Consider the following 12,090-nt stretch of genomic DNA (forward strand, 5'->3'; position numbering starts at 1 on the left):
ACAAATATGGAGTTGAAGAAAAGATGTATGCTCAATCTCTTTCTAGTTGTCCCAAGCTATCTCCTTGAAAGGGAGATAGCACAGGTAAAATAAAGGGTGAGGGTAGGCAAGAATCTGAATTTGTTCAAACTAGATTGAGCGAAGCAGGGTTTTTTTTTTGTCTTCCCAAGTTCTGGGAAGATGAGAAGCTTTGAATTCTACATCATGATCTTTGATCCACCAAACTAATTATGCTTAGTTGCACTTTGGTGACATATCTGCTTTATTATGATTATGGTCATTCCAAAGCCAACATTTCTGCAAAGATACACATATACCACCATGAATACATCATGTCTTATCTGAAGTTGAAAGCCAAATAAGGCTGAGCCATACGTAGATGAAAGATCATGAGAGGACACCAGGGATCTTTAGAGAGGGCTGGGGAAGAGTCCTGCCTGAAACCCTGGAGAGCTACAGCTGCCAGTCAGAGTTAACATTACTGGCCTAAACGATCCAGAGATCTGATTTTGTTTGTCTTTCATTTGTGGATCTAGATGTTCTCAAACATTTTCAGCCACAGAGCCCTTTTTGAAGCAAAAGTTTCTTGTGGAGCCCCAAGAAATGTTTATATATTATATATTATACTAGCTTGGGGACCCGGTGGTGCCCGGGTTATTTGAAAAAGGCATTAGTTGTCTTTGAATGTTGTGTATTCTCTTTGGGTCTGTGTACCAAGTGTGGTCCAGATCTGTTGTTGGCTGGTCATTGCCTTGCTGCAGTGCTCTCTGGATGGGAGTGAACTACTACAACTTCCAGATTCCCGGGACAATTGTCCCGAAATATCTGTCAATATCCACAGCAGGCTATGTTGAGTCTGTGTGCAAAGTATGGGCCAGGTCCATCGACGGCTGGGTTCAGTAGTCTTTGGATACAGGTGAAACTCCCAAAATCAAGGCCCATTCCCACAAACCCCTGCAGTATGTTCAGTTGGTCATGAGGCTTCTCTGTGCAAAGTTTGTTCCTGGTCCATTGTCAGTGGGGGTCACTGTTTCTCTGGATGCAGGTGAACTATAACTCCCTTTTCCCCAAACTTGTCCAGTATGTTCTATTGGTTATGGGGACTCTTGTGTGCCAAGTTTGGTCCTGGTCCATCAGGGTTCAATTGCAGGTGAACTATAAATCCCAGTACCTACTACTCCCAAATGTCCAGGCCAATTCCTCTCAAAACCCACCAGTATTCAAATTGGGCATATCAGGTATGCATGGCAAGTTTGGTCCAGACCCATCATTGTTTGGGTTCATAGCGTTCTGGGTGTAGGTGAACTACAACTCCTCTAAATTCCCCAGTAGGAGTAGAGTGCTTTGACTTAATGCAGGGTGAACTACAACTTCCACCATGTGGAGTCAGTCCCCCAAACTCCTCCAAAAAATGTAGTTGCTGCTCAGTTATGGTCTGTTTGTTATGCAGACAGATTTGAAAGGGAGGGGCAGTAGGCGGGGTCATGCAAATTCCACACCAATGGAGAACCCTGGAATGCCTGCCTGTGGTGGAGGAAAAAGCAAAAAATAGGATGAAATGGTCCCCAAACGAAAGCATTCCTTGGGTGATGGGTCGTAGCGTTTGGGAAGGACATTGGCAGGGTTTGGGCTACATGTTCATGGCGCTCGCTGTAACCGCAATGTCAGTGGACAGGACTGACTTGGTGCCTCCTCAGCATTGGGAACTATAGACTGTTTGTGGAGGCCGGAGGCTGTCTGTGTGAATGGACACCCATGCCACATACATACATACGGATTTTCACTTATTATGGATATAGATGATAATAGCGGCAACCCCAGGGACCATCGAGTCCAACCCCCTTCTGCCATGCAGTAAAAACAGAGCCAAAGCACCCCTAACAGATGGCCACCCAACCTTTGTTGTAATAATAATAATAATAATAATAATAATAATAATAGCGGAAACCCCTTTTCAACTCCCTTCTGCCATGCAGGAAAAGCACAAAGCACTCCCTGAGTGGTGGGAGGGAAATAGGGTTTTGGAAGCAAGGAAAGTGAGAGGGAAAGGATCTGGGTAGCAAGGGGGCTGAGGAACAGTCTTTTGGTGGCGAGGGAGTTGGGGCAGAGGAAGGAGCAGGAAAGAGGAGAGAAAGCTGGGAGGGGAGAGGAGGAAGAAAACGTGGAGTCCCTCAGGATGCTTTGTAGAGCCCCAGGGGCTCCATGGAGCACACTTTGAGAACCGCTGCTTTATATTATTGCTATCTTAAGTTGTGTGTGAGGAGTACCATGACTCCTAATTGGGATGCAGGCTGAAATGCTATTACTACATGGATTTTCCATGTTAAGTCTAATTTTTCTGACTGCATTTAAGCAAACCAACTAGTTCAGAGATGGACCTCATTTTTTAAGATTGGCAATTAAAGAAAAGACGCATGGTGGGAAGCATTTTTCTTTTCAGATGTGAAGCAATTCATTCTTTTAATCACTGAATTGCTTGTTACCTTTATGTTTCTTTTTCAAAACACTTTCTGATAAGGATATGGCATAACATTTTATGTTTGTCAAAATTCTCTAGAAATACCCTTTTCAACTATTTAGTAAGGCAGTGGTTCTCAACCTGTGAATCCCCCGATGTTTTTGGCTACAACTCCCAGAAATCCTAGCCAGTTTACCAGCTGTTATGATTTCTGGGAGTTGAAGGCCAAAACATCTGGGAACCTTAGTTTGAGAACAACTGTACTAAGGGGTCTCATTGCATCTGTAAATTAACTTCCCAGCACTTCCTCTCACATATTTCCTTGTTACAAACAAGGACTTGTAACACACTTGTTTTTTATGTCATGATATGCTTCCGGTCTCTGAAGGTGTTCAAATAAAAATGACCTGCATGTTGAAACTGCTTTAAATTTCTCTATATGGCAAACAGAAGTATACCATCAAATGCAACCTCTGCTATGCAGAAATACATCATTTAATCACTCCTGAGGAGAGACCATCCAACCTATTTCAACTCCCTCCACACATACACATGAAATAGGAGTCTCCACCATACTCCAAGGGAAGCTATTCCACTGTTCAGCAGCTCTTACGGTAAAGAGGTCCTTTTAAAGATTTAGATGGATTGTCCTTTCTTACAGTTTGATTCCATTGATTTGTCTGTACATTGCAAGGTATATATATACATAATACCTTCCTGTGCAAATCAGAATAATTTTCCCACACAGTTTGTACATCTTTGTTTGCAGGATGTTTGTAGTGAGCTGAAGCATTCAGTTGTTTTCGATACTTTATGGCATCACTGTGAACAATTCCTTATACTGGACAGCTGTTTAGTGTGCATTGGCCTTAATGTTTCTAACAACTGAATGCAGTTGGTGCCAGGATGGGATTATATTATCATCTTTTTTCCTTTGGAAAATATGGTGATATTGACAGTGATAGAGGCATATAAAATCCACATTGTGACTGTGAAATATTTGCATTTCTTAAGACACAACTGTTCTAATGCCAAACCCACTGTGTATAATGGTGGGTAAAAAGGGTAAAGGCTTCCCCCAAACATTAAGTCCCGTCGAGTCTGACTCTGGGGGGTGATGCTCATCTCCATTTCTAAGCCGAAGAGCCAGCGTTGTCCATAGATGTCTCCTAGATCATGTGGTTGGCATGACTATGAAGCGCCGTTACCTTCCTGCCAGAGCAGTACCTATTGATCTACTCACATTTGCATGTTTTCGAACTGCTAGGTTGGCAGAAGCTGGGGCTAAAAGAGGGAGCTCACCCCGTCCTGCAGATTTGAACCACCAACCTTCTGGTTAGCAAGTTCTGCAGCTTAATGGTTTAATCCACTGTGCCACCTCATGATGAATAGCTAAGTACAACACATGTACAGAAGATTCCCATGAAAGACCTGGATCTCTATAATAAAGATGCATAGGGCTCGTTTGTTTTGTGTTGGGTCATACTTTCAAAACTATTGGGTTAGATGTAGACTTATTCTGGGGTGGACAACTGTGCCAGAGGTTTGTTTTCACAATAGTGAGCCTCATGGAAACATTTTTAGAACTGGAATTGATATGACATCACTTCAGATTTCAGCCATTTGGGAGTTGGAACAGCTAGGGTCACAAGATGTGTGGTTTGGAGGTGGGATTGGCTGTAAAATAAGTTTGAAGGGGGCCTCTTGTTACCTATCATAGAAAAAGGCTGAACTGCTCTGTTCATGTAGATCAATTCTGGATTTTAGAAATCTATCAGGTGTGTTTCTAATTACAGTCAGAGTATGGTTATAGTTGTCAAAGATGTAGTTACCTGAGTATGTTACAGGAAAGTGACATAGAGTCCTGAGACCTGTTCCTTGATCATTTAGACTTCTGTGAATGGGACAGTGGTTTTGAGAAATGCAGTTATCCAACAAAAAGAGCAGCTTTATTGAGAGCATTGTGCTTTGGGCCAGTCTGCGATATTATATACAGTGAACATTATATTTTTGTGTAGCAATTTTAGCCATACTGCATTATGATGATGCTGTTGAGCTGAACTGCAGGTAATTGTAAGCATTCTTACCATTTCCATCTCTCTTTGTTGGTGGCTTATTAAATTTAGTGCCTGGGCAATGGCTTTTTTCAAATGGTTGTCATCATAGACTTTCCTGAACTCAGTAATTTCTTCAGTGTTATCTGTTTTTTTCTCTACCTTTTTGTTGTTTGTTTATGCAGTAAACGGATTCTAATGGGAGAACCGTTCTGAAATTCAGGCTGGCTGGCTGGCTGGCTGGCGGGCTGCCATTATGGGTGAGTTCTTCGATTTAATAAAGCACTTCAATTATCTTTTGTTGTTATTGGATATAAAAAAGACTGAAAATGTTCAGGTGTATGCATTAAAATTTGGAAATATATGTCAGCACCTCTTAGTCCAAGAATTGTGAACTAGGGAACATCTTATGTATAATCCTAATTGGCAGCCAGTTTTACTTGAAAAGTTATATATTGGCATCACAGGTCCTGCCTTCTCCTCTTGCATAAAGCCACTTACTGACAATCCTCACATCTACCAAATCCTTTTTTGTTTTGCACCAGGAATTAAATAAAAAATAGTGAAGGAGGAGCCAGCAGCATGTTTCATTTGATCTCAGTTGTGAATGTGTCTTAGTCAGCCTCCTAGATATGATTTTATCCTTGTCTTGGTGTGTGGGTAGTCTTTAGGAATAAATATTTGTCTCCATCTAGTGAGATGCCATTTTCTTTTAATGCAGTGGTTCCCAACCTTTGGACCTCCAGGTGTTTGGACTTCAACTCCTAAAAATCCCAGCCATCTTACCAGCTGTCACAAATTTTGGGAGCTGAAGTCCAAAACATCTGGAGGCCCAAAAGTTGGTAACCACTGTTCTAATGGGTAGGTTACCCTACCTCTAAGTGGAGCTTTTATAAGTAAGATATTTGATTTAGTCAAAGATTCTCCTCCCTTTCTTAATGAGGGTGGTTACTATTTTTTTCCCCCAGAGATAGCCAAATAATTTAGTGGCATTTTATCAGTTAACTGCCTTGATAGAAAATAATGCTTTATGTAGCACATAACTGTTATGCAACAATCAAAGATTTGCAATGTTCAATCCTGCTATCTGAAGAGTGCAAGTTGGAACTCAAAGTTGTTGATACGTTATCAATCTTGAATTATGCATTATTAATGTTGTTAAACTACCTTATGAACCATTATTATAATGCTTGTTTTATTGGAGATATTCCTTAATATGATAATTTGATCATTTTAATTATAATCATCAGTGTTTTATTTTCAAATGCTTCTTAACGTTTAGTGAATATAGATGGCTGTTTTTTCTTTCTTTCTTATTAAACAGATGAGCAGCAAGCTTTGAATTCAATCATGCAGGATTTGGCTGTCCTTCATAGGGCAAGTCGCCCTTCTTTGCCTCTACAAGAAACAGGAAAAGCAAAACCATCTTCGCCAAAAAAGCAGGTAAACTTACAACACATTTGCCTTACACAAAGGAATCTGTGTCTGCATTTGATGTAAGTGATTCTCACTTCCTAGGAATGTTCCACCTTGTGGTATACATATTTTTGAAATTAGGAGGGAAATGAAAGGAGTATAGTGCTGCAGACAGATTTCAAACAGATGTGTGTTGTGTACTAGACCGAGACATTTCCCAAATTCCCACTTCCTAATTATTTTTTCCATTACCAGAGGATTTTGTTCAAATTTGTTAGCCCTCAATAATCTAGAGAGGTGTAGTCACAAATTCCCCTTCACAAGTGGTCTTTGTTACCTGTTTTGTGTTTTTGATAAGCATGCCTTTCTCTTACAGAATGATATCCGTGTCAAATTTGAACATCGAGGAGAAAAAAGGTAAAAATGATTATCTGTTTTACTACATGGCTTTTGCTTGTTGAACTTCAGTTGAACACTTTGTTTTAACTCTCCAGAATTCATTTCTGATTAGTTTAGATTTTTTAGATTATTGGTTTGAGATGCCCAACCAACATAAACATGAGAAACCTGCCTAACTGCCTATAAAAGTATTGAAGAAGCCATTCAGTTGAAATATACCCTAATGCCATATTTTTCATGTTAGCTCAACATAACAATGTTATTCCCTTCAGTCACTCTCCCCAAAATATCAAAGAACATGAGGGTGCTGGACATCATGCATGTAATTGTGATTGGATTCCACATTGGCTAGTATATTATTGGTGTTTATAGAGAGAATAAATCTCAAATTAGGTCATTTCTTCTGTTTTTCTTCCAATGAGCAATTTCAATTTATTTTGTGGAATTATTTTGTGGACAGTGTTCTTTATTTCACCTGAAGTGAATAGAGAACATGTTCTTAAGATGAAGCTTTCATTTGCTTGGGTTCAAATACTAAATCATGTCAGTTTCACTAAATGAGGCATTGATTCACACAGCTGAAGATTCAAGACTTAAATAGGAAGTTTCTGTATATGGTTTTCTAGTGCCAGAAAATATTGTGAACTTTTGCAGCAGATTAAGTCGTTAACCTATGTCTTATGAGAGGCTGAGAGTGAAAACACACAGCTGATTATTAAGAGAAAATACAAAATTTTATGAAAGTTTGCTTCTTTCACCAATTTAATGAACAAAAAGTAAAGTGCTATAATTGTACCTAATAATTGTACCACTTATTTTCATGTTAGTAGATCTCCCCTCATTAAACCATGTTGCATATTACAGAATTCTACAGTTTCCCCGACCTGTCAAGCTAGAAGATCTTGCATCAAAAGCTAAAGTTGCCTTTGGACAGCCCATGAATTTGCATTACAGCAATAATGAGGTAAGGTAATGTTTCTTGAATTGCTATTTATATAGTACACCACACTTTGAAAGTTTGATATCAAAACTTGTGGTAGAAGTAGTTATAAACTATTATTATATTTTTAAGTAAACATAATAGATACATGGACTTACAACATGTACTACTATGTTAACTTGTTATATTAAGATAACTTACACATTTTCTGAATAAAGAAGGTTGGATGTACTTTCAGAGCTTGTTAATAAACTGCAATCCCTTTTACGCCATATGTACTTTAAACTGTCACAGTATCTGTGTCTTTCATTTTAAGACATTTTCTCCAATAGTTATGAAAGAAACATGATTTTGGCAAGTACTTTGTATTCCATTTTGCCAAGGCCACTGTATTTTATTTTACTGTAAAAATTGCTATGCAGTGAAAGAAGTCAGAATGTGGTTTTCAGTTCTATTTCATCCCCAGTTGGTGATGGTAAATGTTTTTGTTGCCCTTAAATGAGCCAGGTTTTATAAGCAAAATGAAAATTCTGTTTACAAGGGAACAACAAATGAGAAAATCAGAGTTTTGGAATTCACAGGAATCTTTCTTTTTCTGATTATTTTAGTGTGGAGGAGTCAGTTGGGAAGAACAAACATGTTGTTTTTTCATCATAAGGTTCTATTTGCCAGGATCCTGATTTCCTGTGTTGTGTAGATGTGACCACTGTGAAGAATCAACATTCTTTAAAGCAAGGCAATAACAATAGTTAAATTTATATTCTGCCTTTTCCCCAGTCCAGCACTCATGGCAAATTACAAAAGTTAGAAATACATCTTTAAAATTCCTATCGAACAGAAACACAAAATATTATTAAGGTAACAACATTCTTTAAAGCATTTGAAGGCAAGGCCATTTAAAAAATAGCAAATAAACCCTGAGCGTCAACTATCAAAGACAAAAAGGTCTTCACCAACATATTTATTATTATTTTTTAAAGCATTTTTATTATTTTCAGAATTATTGTAAATGGTGGTACATAATATACAAACATTCAGAACATTTTCCATTGTTTACATTGTTCCCCCTCTTTCTGTCTCCTTCCCCTCCCCTCAAACAGTTTACAGATTTTGCTGTATTTATTACAATTGTTCGATCATGAGGATAATCTTGTTTAATTCCTTATATTTATCTTTCCCCTTTATTCTGTAAATTAAGTCTTTCCATTTTGCTTCCCATAATTTTCTGATTTGGCCCTTTCTGTAGTAAATTTTCCTTTTGCTAATGTAGTCTTGGAGGAGGTAGTCTGCTAAATATTTATACCATGTTTTAATGTCCCATTTCTTTTGGTCCTTCCAGCCTAAGACAACTGAGGCTTTAATTTAACCGTTTTTAACCGTTAGTTAACTGTTTTTAAAACATTTATATTCTGCCCTTTTCACCCCAAAGGGGACTCAGAGCGAAACACAACATATATACAGCAAACATTCAATGCTAGAACATAAAATAAACTATAAATGCATAAACACTAAAATCAGTTATCTCCACTTTAAAATCAATTGTTTAGAACCATCTCAAATCAGCCATACCGAATCCGGTCAGCCGATGAAGGTTCCTGTTATTGCCTTATTATTATTAGATAAGAGCTTTTCCGATGGTATTTTATAATAGTTAAAGTTTGAAAAAGCACAGATACAGTAACATCTTTAAAAAATCTTGCTATCTGTGATAGATTAGACCCAGATTACAGAGGCATGGTGTTTGCTCTTCAAGAATTCTGTTCTAGTGGAATCTGCCTCCTGAGGATTGATTCTCCTTTAGTGCTATTTACCACTGGTTACAAGTGTTAAGATGTACTAAGCTTCTGAACATTTGTTCCATGAAATGAGAATGACCATATACAAACAAATCTTGGTAGCAGTTCAGATAACTCTCTCCATTTAAAACTTTCTTCTAAATATAATCCCTCTGACTTTAAACTCTTTTGTGTTCACTTTGTGAAAAAAAGAAGAAAAACCAAGCAACTTTACTACTTCAATCATTAACAGATGTGCTTGATTTTGAACATGCTTGTTTTTAGGCCTACATCACATGAAGCCAAAAATAGTTTTAAAAGTGTAGTAATATGAGTTGTGGAATGTTAACAGTATTTAAAAGAGAGGCCAAAGGAATTTATATGGCAAAATTGGAATTAGAAGATGTGATGAGATTGTTACAATTAAAACACTCTCCCATGAGGCAGATTTCGCACATAGTCTCTAGAGTCCTGTGTACATTTGGAGAAGGCCTGAACCTTGGAAATACATTTCCTTCCCATCATGTAAATGTGATCATCGTCATAATCATCTTTATTTCTTTGATAACTTTTTTAAGCCTCTGATCATCTAACAAATATAAATATTAAAAATTAGAAACAATACATTCTAGAAGACAGTGTCCTATCTGCAAGAATAAATTAAAGAGATGATTATTTGTTCAGTTGCTAGTATTTAAAATACACTAACTGTATCTTGTTAAGCATTTGAGATGATAATGTTGGAGCCAGTTAAGCCTTCCTGGGAGAGCATTCTGTAGATGGGGCCTTTGGAGGAACACAGTTGAAATGGCTTTCTCCCCTCCCACCACCCTCTAAGACCTTCTTGGAGAAGGTACTTTGTTGAAAGCCTCAGATAATCATCTCAGATTATGTGTCACAGCAGGAGGGTAATTCTTTCATGTATTAGTATTTAATACTATTAATATTTAATATTTTTAATTAGAATTAATACATTGGAACCCAAAAACTTCAGAATTTTCAAAGGAACCAGGCAGGGATGTCCTCTATCTCCTCTTTTGTTCGTCTTCTCAATAGAAATACTTCTCAAAAGTATCAGGGAAGATACCCAATTAAAAGGCAGTAGTCTAAAAAAGTACAACTATAAAATCAGAGTCTATGCCGATGATTTAATTTGTATAATTGAAGACTCTATAGTATTAGTATTTCAAACCCATATAAGGCTTTAGCACTTAGAATTTTCCCAGGTATATTCTGGCACCCAGTGCAGCTAGAGCTGATTGGATTAGACTTTGTGGTCACTGTAAGCAATGTGTCCACTGAATTCCACAGAACCTGCACTTTCCAGACCATAATCTAGACCAATGGTTCTCAACCTGGGGTCCCCAAATGTTTTTGGCCTTCAACTCCCAGAAATCCTAACAGCTGGTAGGCTTAAATGTGATACTCCTTTTTGCATAGGCAAGGTTTGCAAACACTGGAAAATTGTACTCACATTTGTGTGCCCAACATGTGTATGATACAGTTCTTGTGGATGGTAGAGTAAGGGGTTTCTAGTTGTTAAGTATTGTGCCTTGCCACTAGGCAGAGCATATGAACCAGTCTACTGTAAAATGCCAGTTTCACAGACTTGTCATTATTTAGTTGTGATTTCAGTCAGTTTTATACGTGATGTCATCATCATGTGAAATAGGTTTAGAGTATTAATCTAATCTGTATTTTAAAAAACCCTAAAATGTATTGTGTGCTGCTGCTTGTGTTTCTAATCTACATGCATTGTGTTTGGGTAAAAGTATTTTGGTAACTTGTATCCAGAACATTTAATACGTTGGGGCTAGCATTCAATATCCTGGGGATTTTTGGTCTTTCAAAATGTTATAGGCCACAAAGTTGTAGAAACAAAACAACTGTATACCTTTGGGCAGTTTGAAAACATGGATGTGCACAGCCTTCACATCATGTTACCAACCCTGATTCACTCATACATTCCCCATAGAACGCACTTGGTTCTTGGTGTGGTTTTTTTAAACAGGGCAAACTGTTGTGCTTTAATCACACACACTACCTATGGATGGGAGTATTGTGACTTTACTATCTATGTGTTTTCCCCCATTTAGTTGGTAATCCCATTAACAACACAGGATGATTTGGAAAAAGCTGTAGAGCTCCTTGATCGAAGCATTCACATGAAGAGCCTCAAGATTTTGCTTGTTGCTCATGGAAACACACAGGTATGAGCTTGTTTGTATGTAACATATTTTTATAATTACAAGGCTCGATCCATACTTGCATTGAGCAGAGTCCCATACCTTGTAGGGAAAGGGCTGAGAAGGTTTTTTTTTTTTAAACCAGTTCCTTCTTGCCTTTGCTACCACTCATAACATTGCTTTCAAGTTTATGTGGTCCTTCCCAAACACCATGATGTTGGGGAATGTATAAAAATCAAACATTTACTGATAACAAACCACAATTTGCAAGGTTTTCTAAACAGGCTGACTTTCCTTTTCGTGCAGTACAACTGAAACATCTTCTGCAGAGTCCACTGTAAATAGTGCACAACAGATTCTAGTAAATGTCGAAAACAGCCATTAGGTGATATTCAGAACTTGCCAAATTTTCATGACTCCGACACTGAGCTAAGGGGACCTCATTTGGGGCCAGGACCCACAATTTAAGAAGCAGTGATTTAGGGCTATATACTGAGTCCAAATCTTTAGGTCTGTTACATATAACACTTTTCTGTAGTTAAGTATGAGTTATGTAATCACTTTAAAAACTCGGATGGCTTCCACAGGTTGTTTCTGAATAGACATTCCTATGCTTTTTTTTGCTTCATGGAAAATAGTCCAAATTGAATTACATTTGACCCACCTTAGGCCCTTAGCCTTGATCTCAGTTGGAATATATCCCCCAGATCAGAATTCAGACCCTGAACCAAAAAAGCTTCACTGGCTAGTTTAAACAAGGTTGAAAAGTTATGTTGATGATTCCTATCATTTTGCTTGAGAACAGTGCAAAACGGTTGCTTTGTGGATCAAATGATTAAAGTGTTTCATTCAAAAAAGTGAA

The 12,090-nt window shown here is 37.9% G+C and overlaps 1 protein-coding gene across 1 annotated transcript in view; it reads left to right on the forward strand.

Moving 5' to 3' along the window:
- map3k2 (mitogen-activated protein kinase kinase kinase 2) overlaps nt 1–12,090 on the forward strand; it is a 55,163-nt gene that overhangs the window by 14,222 nt on the left and 28,851 nt on the right. The window contains exons 2-6 of the mRNA XM_008118788.3: nt 4,698–4,772; nt 5,837–5,955; nt 6,305–6,345; nt 7,192–7,291; nt 11,139–11,252. Of these exons, the coding sequence (XP_008116995.1) occupies nt 4,769–4,772; nt 5,837–5,955; nt 6,305–6,345; nt 7,192–7,291; nt 11,139–11,252 (378 nt within the window). The 5' untranslated portion in view covers nt 4,698–4,768. The remainder of the gene's footprint in view (nt 1–4,697; nt 4,773–5,836; nt 5,956–6,304; nt 6,346–7,191; nt 7,292–11,138; nt 11,253–12,090) is intronic.

Source organism: Anolis carolinensis, chromosome 1 (assembly GCF_035594765.1).
Source record: "Anolis carolinensis isolate JA03-04 chromosome 1, rAnoCar3.1.pri, whole genome shotgun sequence".
NCBI lineage: Eukaryota > Metazoa > Chordata > Lepidosauria > Squamata > Dactyloidae > Anolis > Anolis carolinensis.